This window comes from Callithrix jacchus, chromosome 1 (assembly GCF_049354715.1).
Source record: "Callithrix jacchus isolate 240 chromosome 1, calJac240_pri, whole genome shotgun sequence".
Classification (NCBI taxonomy): Eukaryota; Metazoa; Chordata; class Mammalia; order Primates; family Cebidae; genus Callithrix; species Callithrix jacchus.
The window spans coordinates 196,388,201-196,404,969 of record NC_133502.1 but is presented as its reverse complement, the minus strand read 5'-3'; the positions used below and the strand labels follow the sequence as shown (position 1 = coordinate 196,404,969).

Genomic DNA, 16,769 nt, shown 5'->3' with positions numbered 1-16,769 from the left:
AGCAAATATTAAATAAAGACTTGCTGAATCATTTAGTTAACTTAACCCTCACAATTATCACAGGAGATAAATATCATTGTCCTCTCCTCTTCACAGAAGAGAAAAACGAGGCTTACACAACTAGGAAGAAGAACCCAAACCCAGATCTGTTGGTTCCAGAATCTTTGCTCTTAACCACAAAATGCCTCCTTTATTTAAAATTACAAGATTTTTGACAGGGCACTTTTAGAGGCCAAAGTGGGAGGATCACTTGAGTCCAGGAGTTGAAGACCAGATTGGGTAACATAGGGAGACCCCATCTCTATAAATTTTTTTTTAAATTGCTGAATGTGGGGGTACATGACTGTGGTCCCTGCTACCTGGGAGGCTGAGGTGGGAGGATTGCCTGGGCCCAGGAGGTAGAGGCTGTAGTGAGCCATGATCATGCCACTGTACTCCAGCCTTGGAGACAGAGCAAGACTCGGTCTTGAAAAAATAAAAAATGTTAAATGTTATTGTACATTTCCCTTTTTAAAGTAGTGGCCTCCTTCCTGATCATTATTTAAACATGGAAACCAACCTTCTCAGCCCTACCTCTTTACAGAAGTTGTTCAAATACTGTGCTTTGCAGAGCAGGCAAAAGAACAGCCCACCGTTCATCAGAGCTGACATGTGAATTATAGCAAAAAGTGGGCTAAGTCCTGTTAGGAAATAAGTAACTCTATATCTGAAAATTAATTCCTCTGGAAGATTATTTCTTATGAACTCTTGGATTCATATTTAGTTGTGGCTATACTAAACGGAACAAATTAGCATACCAAATAGCTGTGGCATTAAAAATTCAAATGACTCTCTTAGAAGAATCTGATGAAATCCCTGAGAGAAGCTTATACGACCACAGGTTCTGACCTAATAATTGTAAAGTGCTAGCAAAATGCTAATGCTTTTATCACCATATCCCAGATTCTGTAGAAAAAGAGAAATATGTGTACAGAAACGGTGCTACTCACTATTAACATTTGATCAGGGCTTTAGAAGGCAATTTTGATTTAATGCAGTCCTTCATAAAGCATTGCAGTTCAGAGCCACTTTACTTCTAGTTACGCAAAGAGAAGGATCTGTGGTTTATCTTCTGCACAGATGCCTGGATTCAGACCACTGGGAGTTTTTTTTCAAGACCATTCAACACAAAGATGAATGTTAGTTCAAGATGTACAATAAAACATAATTTTAAAAGATTCAGTGCGAAGGAGACATTTAAAAAGACAAGGCAAAAGTTGTCTGCTTTTCCACAAACTGTACATATGTTCATAGTTTCCACCCAGATCATCGCCTCCCAAAGAAACAGAAATGAAAACCAGTGCCCGTTCCATGGTATTTCTGCAGAGCCCCGGGAGAACTGTCCTACGGTCCTGCCGTCTTTTTAACAACCCTGGGTACAGAGAGAAATCCTCAGGTCAGGGCCAACTTGCACTGATCAAGCACGGCCACCCCCAGAAGCATTCTGCTGCCCCCCAGGTGTCAGGTGTTGACTGAGGGCTGTGGCCTCAAGAGTTCCCTCTGGGTGATCACGCAGAGGACGGGTGCGAGACCCAAGTCTAACCATATGACCCGCTGTGAACGCCTAAACTGCAAGTGGATGGTTTGTTTCTTTAATTAAAAAAAAAAAAAAAAAAGAGAGAGAGAGAGAGAACTATTCCTAATTTCCCTTCAGGAGGGAAAAAAAAAGAACAACCTTTTTGAAAAAGAAGGAAAAGTAGATAAAGACAGAAACTTGGCCCCGAGGACCTCCCTTGGCCACATCCACGCGGCTGCCTCTGTGCCTTTTTGGGCGCAGTCTCTTTCACGTATCCTCAGGATGATGTTCAGCGGTTTATTACTACCATTACTTACAGATTAAGTAACTGACTGAATTTTAGGTCACACAGGCTGCAGGGATTCTGGTTTCTTGCTGAGGTCCTGACTGTTTCTGAGAGACCACCCCGGCGCCTGGGCAGGTTCACCTACACTGTGGGTTAATTCCCACTCCCCACAGACACCCCGCTCTTATCTCCTTTCCCACAACCTGTGATGTTGGATCTTCCTGACATATTGAAAATCACCACTGGCAAGAGAAATGGGGTGACAATGGGCCAAGCCTTTGAAGGGGCCTGAGATAAAGGATGGTGAACCGAAGTCGATGCACTACTTACACGCTAGCATGAGGCTTCTTTTTGGAAAAATCGCAAGCAAGACCAAGATCTGATATCCTCGCGTGTCCATATTCATCCAAGAGGATATTTGCTGGCTGAACAGAAAGAGAATGATCTTTAGGAGTGTCCCAAATGCCATGGGGGCTTTGAGAACCTTAAGTGCAGATGCTTTATCACAGTTTTTTCCTAAACACAAATTACAGCTTTATACATCCATGTAGGGCATGATACAGAAAATAATACTTTTCCATTAACTTCAGCAGCAAAGTGGGAATGATAAAGGCGAAGGATTCCATTCACTAGAAAATGAAACACGGGGCAGGTAACACAGGAATGGGGGGACCTCAGTTCATCGGCGTTAAAAGCGTGTCCTTTCACTTTACCACGAACTGCAGTGCAGCCAGGGCAGCACTGCCTCGCAAGGGTGGGAAGTGAGTCCACCAGCCTCTGGGCTTCTGTGAACTGCAAGGATTCCTAAGAGAGGAAGCTTTCAAGAATGGATCAGCACTGACCTAAGAAAATCAAAATATTCCACAGTGCCACACTAATCCCGATAAATGTCATTTCTGGTCATTAGTACATCGTTAATATAGGGCCCTACCAAATGACCAGATGTAATTTTGACCACAACTCTGATGAAATGTATCCATGAAGATTACATTTAGTCATCATAATCATGAAAAATAAATCTCGTCTTTCTGATATGCATTGAATCATAGTCATCTTCATAATATTTTTCTGCTGGCGATCAACTATTATTTTGCTTGAAATAAAAATAAATGGCATGCTATTATAAAACTGAAGCATGAATAATCATGAGTGACTAGAATTAAGTTTGAATGGAAATTAAATAATACCACTGCCTACCAAATAGCTTAGAAAATAAAAATAAAGCATAAAGATGACTAGAAACCAGTTATTGATTTAAATTAGAATGTATTACAATAGCCCTTCATGGGCCTTCAGCATGGATTTTATTCTTCTGCAAAGCTCACACAAGGAAATAAAATGTCATGTGCCAGCTATTGTCTAGTTGTTTCTAATTCAATAAAAATACATTTTTCTTCTTTATGCTTATAGGAAAACTAAGGGAATACTAATAATTCTGTAACCTTATGGAAAGGTTTAAAATTCACAAAGTATTTTGTAAAAAAAAAAAAAACATTTTCGGAAATAAAATACAATTTTTATAGTATCTTAGAAAGTAACCTTCAAAAGCCAATCACGGCACCTCGGGTCCCTAGAGGAAAGAACATAATCTGTACATTTCAGTTGGCCACTGTGGGTGCATTCAAGAAGGCACCTGAAATGGGAGGCAAACACATTCTCCTCCACTCTTCTTGCCTATTGTCAAATTGTCACTCCTTTCATTTTTCTTATTACTATTTATGCATTTCTAGGTTTGCACAGTCATTTCTTTAATTTGTCAAGGTCCCTTTCTCTCCACGCCTGCCTGCAGGTTGCTGGCCATACGACTAGGTGAGTGTCACCATGGACGTGCTGAGCCAGCCTGTAGCTCCCTTCCATGCGTAAAACCTAGGACCAAGCACCGCGTTCTGGGATGGAAAAACTCAGAATACTCCTATTTTATTGCTTTCAAGCCGAGTGACCTCTTACAGAGGACGAGAACAGAAACCAGGCACAGCAGTTGGAGGTTACACAGGTCAAGGATCTAAAACTCTATCAATGATTTTTGATGCAATCTCAAAAAAATGTGAAGTTCTGAGGGTGGCCTTTGGGAGAAATTCCACAGGCTGGTTGGCAATCCACTATTCACTGATGGGCCTTGCCTCAGAGGAGTTATGACTCAGCATTCTGTGTCTTGGTTCGCCAGCTTCTAAGCCCCACAAAATATATGTTCTTTGCTTATTCATCACTGTCCATTTCCAGACCTTTACAGAGCCACGACCAAATCAGTTGCTTAGTGAACATTAATTGAGTTATAATTAATTATGAAATGGGCGGCAGCACAAGGGCTCCTAAACTGCTTTTCATTATCTGATCAACTAAAATGTTTGACTTACAACTGCACCACCAGGCACTGTAGTGGGCACCAGAGTTATAATGATGACAGGGACAGACATGCGCTCCGTACCCGCAGAGTCTGGTCTAGAGGAGACCAATGTCACGTAGCTAATGACTTCATCAGGGCTGAGATGAGGGCTAAGAGGGAAACGTCAGGACTCTTTGAAAGAGAAGGGGACTTCTACAGGACCATTCGCACAATACCTACTGTGCAGAATGAGTCTGTCAACTGTCCTCACCTTCAAGTCTCTGTAAACAACAAATCGATTGTGCATGTGTTCCAGACCCAGAATGATCTCCGTGGCATAAAACCGCATCTCCTTCTCAGAGAACACCCCGTGCTGTGAAAGGTGGTAGTGCAAATCGCCCCCTGGAAGCAGATTCAGAACTTACTTCAAAGCATGTCAACTTAAAGGAAACAAAAATCATTGTTATCCTACATAGTCAGGGCTCAGGAGAAAAAGGGAAACTGCTTCTGCTTTGCCTATATACCTATCTTTGATTCCTGTAGCTTAGCAACAACTTAAACATCATAGAGAAAATTTAAAGGGGAGAAGACTTAAATGCGCTGACAGGAAGGACAAGATGGCAAAACCAAGCCACCATTCTCAGGCTGGCAGCTCAGCTCATGGTTCTGCCATCAGAAGCTGGGACTAGCTAATCTGCTTTGATTACTTAAACCCTGATAAAAGAATCAACCCATGGAGTGATCCAACAGACAGTTTAGCAACTGGCTGTATGGATAGACACACACACAAAAACCCAAAAAACAAACAAAAAACTAGGCCGGGCATGGTGGCTCACACTGTAATCCCAGTACTTTGAGAGACCAAGGTGGGTGGATCACTTGAGGTTAGGAGTTCGAGACCAGCCTGGCCAACATGGTGAAACCCTGTCTCTACTAAAAATACAAAAATTAGCCAGATATGGGGGTGCACGCCTGTAACCCCAGCTACGTGGAAGGCTGAGGCAGAATTACTTGAACCTGAAAGGTGGAGATTGTAGTGAGCCAAGACTGTGCCACTGCACTCTAGCCTGGGTGACACAGACTCCATCTCAATAACAATAGCAACAAAACTGATCATGTAGGCAGATACTTGACAAAACAAATACAGTAAAATTTTAACTAATAAAAAAATCCAGGTGGTGGATATCCCAAGAAAATTCTTTCAATGTTGCTATTTGCTTGAAATTTTTCATAATAAAATGCTGGAGAAAGGAAATAATCAGATGGCCTCAAATTACAGAGATGGAGAATGCCATCAACAGGGTAAGGGAATGATTTAATAAAACACAGAGAAAAAACCGCTATTGATTTATAAAAACAAGCAGGGGTGTCCAACTTTATTACACTTGCTTTTGCAAGCATACTTCTCTCTCCATACACATATTTCTCTATTATACCACTACCATATCAAGATGGAAAAGATGCCCAGCTTCCCAAAACCTCACCCACCACTATGCCCTTTCAGTCAAGACCTTATCCTCTAGCCCCAGTCACACAAAGATCACTCTTCAGCCCTCTCTCCCCATCCATTAGTTTTGCCTGTTTTGACAGTCACATAAGCAGGGTCGCCTAAGGTGGATGCTGCTGTGTCTGGCTTCTTTTGCTCATTATTATGTCTTTGAAATTCCTTCATGTTTTGGGGTAGATCTGATTTTAAATCAAACACTCAAAACATAATAAAACTTCAAGTGAACTTAAAAAAAAAACAACTAGGCATGTGAGTTGTGAATTATACGCCTTTTTATTTCAGTTATTACTAAAAATACTTTAGATATATACTACGACACTTTCTAGTATCAGAAAGCTGCTTTTCCAGCTGAACGTTTTCCAGCATTTTCAAAATCATCATCCACAGTTTAAAAGATCAATGTACAGTACTGCAGATTCAGAAGGTGCAGAAGACTAGGCTAAAATCTGTACTTGGCCCAAAGTCAGTCCTTCAAAGTTGGTTTTAAAATACATTTCTATCTTTGGCCTATATTCTTATGAGGTATTTCATTCCTAAAAGTTGAGGGCCAGGAAATAGCTAATTAAAGATCTAGGCCAGCTGCATTCCAGAAAATCAAGTTTCACTGTAAGTATTTTACGAAATCTTTTCTAGAAAATCCAACTTCTTAGGAAGCAACTGGGAGGCCCAGAAGGACATCGCAGTCAAAATTTAAAAATGAATTTTCACTGAAGATTAAAGGGTAAAAGATTTCTTCAAATTTCAGAGGGAACCTAATTACCTAAAAGACCCACATTGCCAGTATGCCTAGATTTAATGCATGCTAAGATTTAACATCATGGCAAAGTCGTTCAAGGTATTCAGACTTTCCAAGTTTTGCTTACCGTTCATCAGATCCAGGATGAAGCAGAGTTTATCTGGGGTATGGAAGGCATAGGTCATACATACAATGAAAGGACAGTCCTAGAGTGAAAAAATAAAAAGGTTTATAAGAAGAGCACAAGCTGCCTAGAAAGCACATCTATCACCAAACACCATGCTATATATTTTTTAATTGCTATGTTGCAATTATACATCTTCATGGTGTACAGTTTGATGTTTTGACACATATCTGTGTTATATAATGATCTAATCAGGGTAGTCAGTGTAGCCATCACTTCACACATTTACCATTTCTTTGTGGTGACAACCTTCAAAAGCCTCTCTTCTTCCTATTTTGTAATATACAATACATGCTGTGGGTTTTTATTCAAACCGCTACCCCATGCATTGAGCACCAACAACTACATGGTAATTTTAAAAGTCACAGTAAAATGGAGCCGGTTACATAATAAAATGCATAGAGACACAACATTAATATTTGGAACAGATGACCTTGAAGGTCCTTTCTCACTTGGATTCCATCATGTCTCTATCCTAATTATCTTCTCTTCAAAATGCTAGATACAGAAACATATCACTATCTTGCCAGCTTTTTTGCTGGTCAACATTTTGGTTCTGGCTATTCAAATATCCATTTCAATCTCTGCCTCTGAAGTTGATGGAATAGGGGAAATGTTATTTGTGTTGTTTTGAAACATTAAGAATAAAAATGGAATTAAATTAGCTTTTGAAAGTGGAAAACTATTATCATGATCAAGGATTGAATAACTCAATTGTAAAGATTTCAGTGTTCCCCTAATTAATCTATTGATGTCATGCAACCTTAATTGAAATGAAAATTGACAAGCTGGACTCTAAAATATATGTAAATGAAAACAGTCAAGAAAAGTTCCAATATTCTTGAATACAAAGCTGGAAAATGTATAGGACAAGATATTAAGATTTATTCGAAAGCAACAGTATTCAGACAATGTATTAGCCCAAGGACAGACAAGTAAACCAATGAAATGGAAAAGGGAATCCAAAATAGACCCAAACATAAATGGTCACTTGATTTGTTATTAAGGTGATACTACAGGGACTGTGGAAAGAATGGCCTATTAAATCAATGGTGCTGGAGCAACTGAACATCTGTACAATAAAATATGAACCTTGACCCCTACCTCACACCATACACTAAAGCCACTTCCAACTGATGTAGATCTAAGTGTAAAAGATAAGATGACAAAGCTTCCAGAAGAAAACAAAAGAGAGTATCTTCGTGATCTTAGGGTAAGTAAAGATTTCTTAGGTCACAAATGGCAGTAAAATAAAAACGTTAATAAATTAGACTAAAATAAAATTAAGAACTTCTGTTCATCAGAGGATACCGTTAAGGCAGTAAAAAGACAAGCCACAGGATGGGAGAAAATATACACAGCCAGTAAATACACAAAGGACTCATATCTAGAATCTATAAAGAACTTTTAAAAAATCAACTTAAAAACGTCAACCAACCACCCCCACAAAAAAAAGGCAAAAAAAAAAAAAAAAGCCACTTCACGTAAGAGGATACCAAATAGCCCACAAGCAAACAAACAGATGCTCAACCTTGATGTCTCCAAAGTAATGCAAATTAAAACTACAACATGCTATCCCTAAAACCCACGAGAACAGCTAAAATGAAAAACACTGATGATACTGAGTGTTGGGAAGATATAGAGTGAATAGAATTTTCGTATATGGTCGCTGAAAGTGTAACAGTAAATGGTGCAACCACTTTAGCAACCCATTAGGTGGTATCTACCAAGGCTGAGTGTCACTTGCAAACTTTCTGACTCAGTGATTTCACTCCCAGGTAGACACCTAACAGCAATCTGTACTTATGTGCACCCAGATACCTGCACAAGAATGTACAAAACAGCATCATTCAACAGAGCACAAGTCAGGAAATAACCCCAATGTCTACCAACAATAGAATGGATAACTTAAGCGTAGTTTGGTATATTTATACACTAGAATACTATAGGAGCATAGATCAGCAAATGTTTTCTGCAAAGGGCTAAAGAGTAAATATTTACCAATTTTTTGGCCACAAACAGTCTCTGTCATCTATTCTTCTTTGCTTATTTTCTTTATAATCCTTTAAAAATGTAAAAGCCATTCTTAGGTCATGGGCTGTACAAAATAGAGCCAACAAGCTAGCCCTGGCCCCAGCCACACCTGGCCTTTCTGACCTCTGCCACACAGCTCCAGGAGGGAGTTACTGCCATGGGCAACACCACAGATCAATCTCATAAGTGGCATGGAGTGAGGGAAGCCAGACACAAAAGAGCACATTTATAAAGTTCAAACACAATTCACAAAGCTACGTTACGCTGTTAGAAATCTGGACAGTAGCTAAGTTGGGCGTGGGGTTAGTGGCTGAGAGGGACATAAAGAGATTTCTAGAATACTGGTAACTTTCCATCTCCTGATCTGGGTGCCAGTGATGTGTGTATTCCCTTATGAAAGCTCATCAGTGCTATGCTAGATCTATTAGCTCTCTTTAGATCTATTTTATCTATGAAATCCACTTAGATTCCTTATACACAGTGTATACTTGTCACTAAACTGATTCCATTTTTAAAATGGCCTAGATGATCTATATCCTCTCTTTTTTAACCAACACAAAAACTTATTAAGTTCCAAAGAAAATGTTCAAATTTCAACCAAATCTGTAAACAGAATTTGCACTGGTAAAGCCTATTAAGATATATGGATAATTCTGAGTTAACGCACCTGTAATCCCAGCACTTTGGGAGGCCAAAGCAGGTGGACACCTGAGGTCAGAAGTTAAAGATCAGCCTGGCCAATATGGCAAAATCCTGCCTCTACTAAAAATGCAAAAAATTAGCTGGGTGTGGTGGCAGGCACCTGTAATCCCAGCGACTTGGGAGGCTGAGGCAAGAGAATTGCTTGAATCCCCAGGAGGCAGAGGTTGTGGTGAGCTGAGATCATGCCACTGCACTCCAGCCTGGGCAACAAGAGCAAAACTCCATCTCAAAAAAAAAAAAAATTCTTCTATACTAATGATTCATAAATTTGAATTCAATTTCCATAAATCTTCCGGAGAAAATTACTCCAAGATGAATTACAAAATTCATTTTGTGGTTAGTTTTCCTTAGGGTTTTGTTGAGATGGTATTATTATTTACTGATTTCAAGATTTATTTTGCTCTAAATTAGTAAAATAATAGGTGCTATCCTTTTACCATCAAAGCCTTGTGGCCTTTCCAGTTGGTTCCAAGCTCCATCCTGCTTGGAACCCACCCAGCTACATGTCACCAGACCTCTCTATGAGCCTTCTGAGGGTGGCTGGGTTGTTCTGCTCCAAATATCACACTCCTTCCTTTATGGGACTCCCCACACATTCTTGTTCCTGATCTGGTGAGCAAGTCATCTGCAGAGCAGAGAAGCAGGCAGACCCTGAAGTGGGTAAAGCCAGGGTCTTTCCCAGCTTGAGCCAGCAACGGCACCTGCTTCACCCCAGGGGCAGGTGGACCCTTCCAAAGAGGATTTCTGAACATGACTGTATATGATCCTTCTAATGATAACCCTCAGAAAGCAGCAAAAGGATAAAGCCTCCTTAAGATATTATGTTATTAAGATGCGACATGAGCTTTATTTTTTATTTTTCATTATATATTTTGAGACAAGGTCCCCCTCTGTTACTCAGGCTGGTGTGCGGCAGTGTGATCTCGGCTCACTGCAACCTGTCTCCCAGGTTCAAGCGATTCTCCTGCCTCAGCCTCCCGAGTAGCTGGGACTACAGGCACATACCACCACACCCGGCTAATTTTTGTATTTTTTTTTTTTAATAGACATGGGGTTTCACCATGTCACACAGGCTGGTCTCGAATTCCCGAGCTCAAGCAATTTGCGTGCCTCAGCCTCCCAAAGTGCTGAGATTACTGGTGTGAGCCACCACTCCTGGCCAGAACATGAATTTTAGATCTCTGATCAAGGCTATCCAAGTATCTTTAAAACTAAATCGCCTGGTCTGACCTCTATTTTAAAGACAAGGAAACTAAGGCCCCCTCAAAATGGGTAATGACTTGTTTGAGATCACAAAGCAATTTGGTAGCCAGCCAAGATTCAAACCCCAAATCTCCTGACCCTCTCCAGAGTTCTCTCTCAATTATGCTTAACATAGTTTCTGGCTAGGCGTGGTAGCTCACACCTGTAATACCAGGACTTTAAGGCCGAGGCAGGTGGATCATGAGGTCAGGAGTTCAAGACCAGACTGGGTAAGATAGTGAAACCTGTCTCTACTAAAAATATAAAAATTAGCCAGGTGTGGTGGCAGGTGCCTGTAATCCCAGCTACTTGGGAGACTGAGGCAGAGAACTACTTGAATCTGGAAGGCAGAGGTTGTTGCTGTGAGCCAAAATTGTGCCACTGTGCTCCAGCCTAGGCAACAGAGAGAGACTTCATCTAAAAAAAAGAATTTACTATTTTTTCTAGCCAACACTCAAAAATAGAGCCCCTCTCTCCCAGCCGCCATGGGAGGGTAGGAGTGTAGCTTGGATAAGTCCCAGTTAGCAAACCCAGATGGGTCCCATATAGACCATGTCACTATCTGCATTGCAAAATTCTTCATTTCTTTGACTCTGCTCCAGCCCCCAGTGCATCCCACCGGCCTCCGTCCCTTTAAAACATCCACTCTGTTATCCCAGCACTTTGGGAGGCTGAGGTGGGTGGATCACGAGGTCAAGAGATCGAGACTATCCCGGTCAACATGGTGAAACCCCGTCTCTACTAAAAATACAAAAAATTAGCTGGGCATGATGGTGCGTGCCTGTAATCCCAGCTACTCAGGAGGCTGAGGCAGGAGAATTGCCTGAACCCAGGAGGCGGACGTTGCGGTGAGCCGAGATCGCGCCATTGCACTCCAGCCTGGGTAACAAGAGCGAAACTCCGTCTCAAAAAAAAATAAAACATCCACTCACCTCTGCAGAAGTCAGAATGGAGCTCTGCTATTTCTCTTACTGTCTAGTCATTACCAAATAAATGCTGTTTTCACCACTTTAACTAATGTCCAGCTATATTTATCTATGACTCAATGTACAAAAAAGCACACAGGTGAAGGAATCAGATTTGATTATCTCTACAGAAATCAGTGACTGCAACCCTTATCTCTTGGGGTGCTAAACAGACACTATAATGGGTTTCATGTGGAGTCTAGGACACAACTGAATACTGACCAATATGAAAACGTAAGTGGCAATTTAATGAATCGTAGGATATAGTTCCAAGGATAATTATAGATAAGAGGACCTGCCTTGATTACAAGTCAGTGGTAAATAAAAGTAGATTTTTAGAAGCATACCCTTAAGTAAAACTCTTGAGCAAGGAACTGTCTTCTTTGACGTCCTACCAAAAGTCAACAAAATAGCTTACATTTTGCAGGAACTTGCCATTAAAAAAAAAAACAAACCTGTGATTAAATAGGACCATGAAGTCGTTGTTTAAGAAAATCCTCCAGACTGCAGTCGGAGCAAGGCTGATTATGGTCGCTCTCTAGTTAAAGCACTTCGTTTCTAAGTACAGTCAGATCAGTTAGGCTCCTCAAGATCAGCATGCGATGGCCTTCACGGTCTGGCCTGGCCGTCATGTTCTCTCCAGCTTTGTCTTGTCCTACTCCTCCCACCACTGCAGACCCTGGCCCCTCATGTGATTCCCCCAACATCATGTGCCTGGGCTCAGATATGCACTGGCTCCTCCCCAGGTAACCCCCAACTTCAGAAGGGTATTCGCTGACCCCATCTCCACCGTGTGAAAGGCCTTCCGAGCACCACGTGCCTGTCTGTCTTCCATAGCTCTGGCCACATGCCCCGGTTGCCCATACATTTCCATCATCATTTGAATAATATCATCCTTTCCCTTTCCATGCAGCTTTATAAGAACTAAGAACTGGGACCACAGTCAGGTTTTGGGAGCCCTGGCTGGCAGCAGAGTGCCTGGTTCAACCTAGACACTCAACGTGGTTCAAGGAATGAATGAGTCACACTTTGGGGAACCTAAATGATTGACTGGATGAATTGCTGACTGCTCTTCCCAGCTGCTGACACGCTTATGCTGATTCTGGAACACACATATTTCCTTTTGCCATCTAAGAATTACAGAAGAAAACCAGGAACAGTACTTCCTACTACCTTTTGGGGGCATGGGGAGGAATACTCAAGTTGAGATTAACCAAAAAAAAACTTCCAGTAAAAAGAAAACTGGAATACAGGAAACCCTGCCGATACAGGCTGATTAAAAAGCTTTACCTAATGAGAGGATTTTAAACTAAATTTTACTAAAAACTATAGAAAGTATCCCTTCGTTAGCAAAATCAATTCCAAATAACTTTACTATAATTATTTTAGTTCGATTATGCATTTATAAATTTAAAAAATACCATAGTTTTGATATTTGAATAAAATACAAATAATTATTTTAAACTAGTTTCAAGTGGGAGCCCAAAATAACCCTAATTTTTAAATTTACTCTCTTAGGGTTACACCAGTGAGAAACTACTAGTCAAATCAATATAAAAATGCTACATGAAAACTACAGTTACATTCCTCCGACATCAAAACATTTTTTTTCTATAGACTTTCCTGAGAATAAATATCCAAAACTTTGAGATAACTCATTGAAAATTAGTATTTTAATAACCATTTAAAATCTTCATCCAGTACTCACATCCATGTTTGAAATTTAGGATACAGACATTTCCAATGGAAATTAGAAGCCAGTGCCATTCACGCTGATTCCCATAGAGTATTGAGATGCTTGGTTTCCATTCTAATCAGTTACAAACTTGGTCATGCCCCCAGAGCAACTCTTATTTGAAGTGCTTAATACCCATTCAATGGGAGATCAGGGCACATAATTAGAAGTGATTTCTGGCTATGGAGTCTCCATTTGTTACAACTTGGCTACATTAGGCTATTCTTTTGGTTCAATAGCAAATACCTCTTCTAGAAACACTTAAACTAACGATAGAATAATATAAACCATACTACAATAAATATAGGTGACAAATGAAAAAAGATACAGCCTATAAAGTGATGATAAAAGGAGCACTGGCCAAAAAGTCTAGACATTTGGGGAAGAAAATTAACCTCTCTGGGTCTCAGGTTCCTTGCTTAGCAGTTGAAAGGGATTCTTTCATTAGCCACTAAAATTTGGTTCTTTCAGAATCTTTTGGTGAAGACCTTTAGAATCCAGCCATGAGATCTGGATGTCCCTCCCATCTCTCACTGAATATAAACCTTCCTGGCTGGAGTATGTACAGTTTCATTCATATGTGGGCTACACAGTCAGAGTCTGGCCCCTCCATGCTCACCCCATGCCTCTCCCTCTCTGTCCTGACTCCCTAGCCCACTCTGAACTCCAGGTTACAGCCGTACCAGTGCATACATGCAGGAACAGGGTTCTGGGAGGACAGGTTTTTTGGATGTGTCTTCACATACATTGACATCTGTACAGATAAATAAAAGCTGAGGTTTTCATCTTGGGTAATACCAATAACAGAAAAAGAAATCAGGCCAAGGCGGGTGGATCACAAGGTCAAGAGATCGACACCATCCTGGCCAACACGGTGAAACCCCAGCTTTACTAAATATAAAAAAATTAGCCAGGTGTAATGGTGCCCGCCTGTAGTCCCAGCTACTTGGGAGGCTGAGGCAGGAAAATTGCTTGAACCTGGGAGGTGGAGGTTGCAGTGAGCCAAGATCGCACCACTGCACTCCAGTCTGGTGACAGAGCAAGACTATCTCTGAATGAATGAATAAATGAAATCAGAATGGGCAGCTAGCAAGTCAAGAAGATGTAAGGTAAAAGTGGTGTCACACATGTTGAGTGAAAAATGATAGCTTAATACACAAAGAAAGTGTCCAATGAGCAGAAATATGGTGCTGGAAATGGAAAGGCTGATAAACAGTAGCAGGTAGTGAGAGGCAGGTAAGGTCACCTTCCAGCGAAACCCTGACTAGGGATCATCACAATTCAGATGTGACTAATCCAAGTCGCTTCCTCTCTCTTTGCTTCTGGACCGAAGCTACTTTTCTCTTACTTTTCCTCTCTAGGCTAGTCCCTCTTGTCAGTTGTTTAATCCATTCTTGACTATATTCCAGTGATTTTTTTTGCTGTTGTTATAATTACTTTCTGCCATCTCCACTACCACATACTGCAAAGAAGGAAGTCAAGGACAAATAAATGGGCACTGAAAGGGGGAAGCCATGGGTGTGCATAATGGAGGTTGCTGGTGTTCTTCTAACTTGCAAAATCAAATGAAGAGGTACTATCAGATTCCAACCCGCCCAAGAACTCGCTGGCCTCGTCATCGGCTAGAAGAAAACATAACAAATCATCCTACTATAAAACAAACAAACAACATTTTTAAAAGAAATGCTGGAAACTGAATACTTACTCCTGTGCTGACAAGAGACAACATGATTCTTTCATTTAAGGCTAATGTTTCCCCTTGTTTCATTTTGATCCTCTTCTTATCTAAGCATTTCATCGCATACCTGGAAACATAAATTGATTGAAAAACCTAGGCCATAAATATATCTAGACTAGTTTAAACAATATATGTCGTACTGGGGGAGGTTTCTAAACCTTTAGGCCACATGTAAAAGAAGCAGAGTCGTACCCAAGCACCATGCAAGCAATGTTTTCATTTTGCATGTATTGTGAAAACAAAATCAAGCAATACTTAAGATATTTGTATCATTTGATGGAGTCCCAGTTAAATAAATGATAAAGTAGATGGATATAAATAAATGTTATTATGACGGATAATGGGGGCATATGTATATATTTAGCAGCTAGGAATTGTGAATTCAGCAGCGGTCAATTTTTATAAGAGTTTGCAGAGGTGAAGAATCTAAAACTGTGATGATCAACAAAATGGAAAGGGAAGGCATGGATTCAAAACAGCATGTCCCCAAATGCTATTTTATTGATTTATGTTTAATTTTGATATTTAAGTTATGACATTTTAAATAATACAAAGAATCAATGAGATTTTTCTACTATCATTGATGAAAGTCAATTGAGGAGAACCAATTGGCAATTTAAGAATTTCAAAAACCTGGAACAAACTTGTAGTAAGAAAATATAGACAAGTTAGGTGGCACAGTCTATTGAAAACAGGAAGCTTTTTCGGTAGGACAACAGGAGGCTAAAAGGGAATTCTTGCAAGTGTTTTCACACATTTCACAGGCTGAAAGTTCTTATGTATGATTATAAATTCCCAGCTGATGGACTGCTTCCTTTGGCCCATATATGCAGCATGGACACTGTCTCAGTATAATAGGACACAGAATATCTACTATTTTCTTGTTGATTATAACTTATCATGTTTAAGTTATATAAAAACAGAGATAAATGTTCAAATGTGGTGTTTTATCCACTTTGCTATTTCTTAGAGTAAATCAATTGACAAGACATTAATTTGCTTACATATGGGATGCCATATTAAAAACACAGGAAGCGATGTGTTCTTTAAATATCTTATTTTTATTTAAAAGACTTTTCAAAATGTTTTACACTACCTATATCACCACTCTTTTCCACAGTGGAGTTTCTTTTCTTTTTTTCTTAAGAGATGGGGTCTCATTCTGTAGCTCAGGCTAGAGGGCAGTGGCAAGATCATACCTCATTACAGCCTCAAACTCCTGGGCTCAAACAATCTTCCCACCTCAGTCTCCAGAGTAGCTGGAGCATAGCTGGGACTACAGGCACCTGCCATCTCACCCAGTTAATTTAAAAATATATTATTTTTAGAGATTAGAGTCTCATTATGTTGCCTTCCTGTCCTCAAGCAATCCTCCTATTTCAGCCTCCTCAATAGCTGGGATTACAGGCATGAGCCACCACACCTCGTGGTTTTTAGTAAAACCTTTCAATTGCAGACCAAACATGATAACCACAGGCCTTGGGCCTCTGGGAAGCAAGTGCATTCTTGGGCCTCTGTTTAGACGGCATGAAAGAGCTATCTAAACAGGCTCCTAGGGGTACATGTAGCAGTTCACTCATGGGCTCACAGGGCCAGTGCACATGCAACTGGCAGCCTGGTGACAAGAACAGATATGAGTCAGGCTTCATGGACCTTAAGACTTGACCACTTTCTAGCTGTATGGCTCCTGAGAAGTGTCTACACTTGATCTATAAAATAGAAGAGTATTTACTACGCACTGGCTGTTTTTGAGAGTTATGAG

At 40.4% G+C, this 16,769-nt stretch overlaps 1 protein-coding gene across 1 annotated transcript in view; it reads right to left on the bottom strand.

The window, feature by feature from the left end:
- GRK3 (G protein-coupled receptor kinase 3) overlaps nucleotides 1–16,769 on the bottom strand; it is a 168,588-nt gene that overhangs the window by 38,245 nt on the left and 113,574 nt on the right. The window contains exons 9-12 of the mRNA XM_035256379.3: nucleotides 14,975–15,074; nucleotides 6,535–6,613; nucleotides 4,436–4,566; nucleotides 2,172–2,266 (exon numbers count right to left, since the gene is read on the bottom strand). Of these exons, the coding sequence (XP_035112270.1) occupies nucleotides 2,172–2,266; nucleotides 4,436–4,566; nucleotides 6,535–6,613; nucleotides 14,975–15,074 (405 nt within the window). The remainder of the gene's footprint in view (nucleotides 1–2,171; nucleotides 2,267–4,435; nucleotides 4,567–6,534; nucleotides 6,614–14,974; nucleotides 15,075–16,769) is intronic.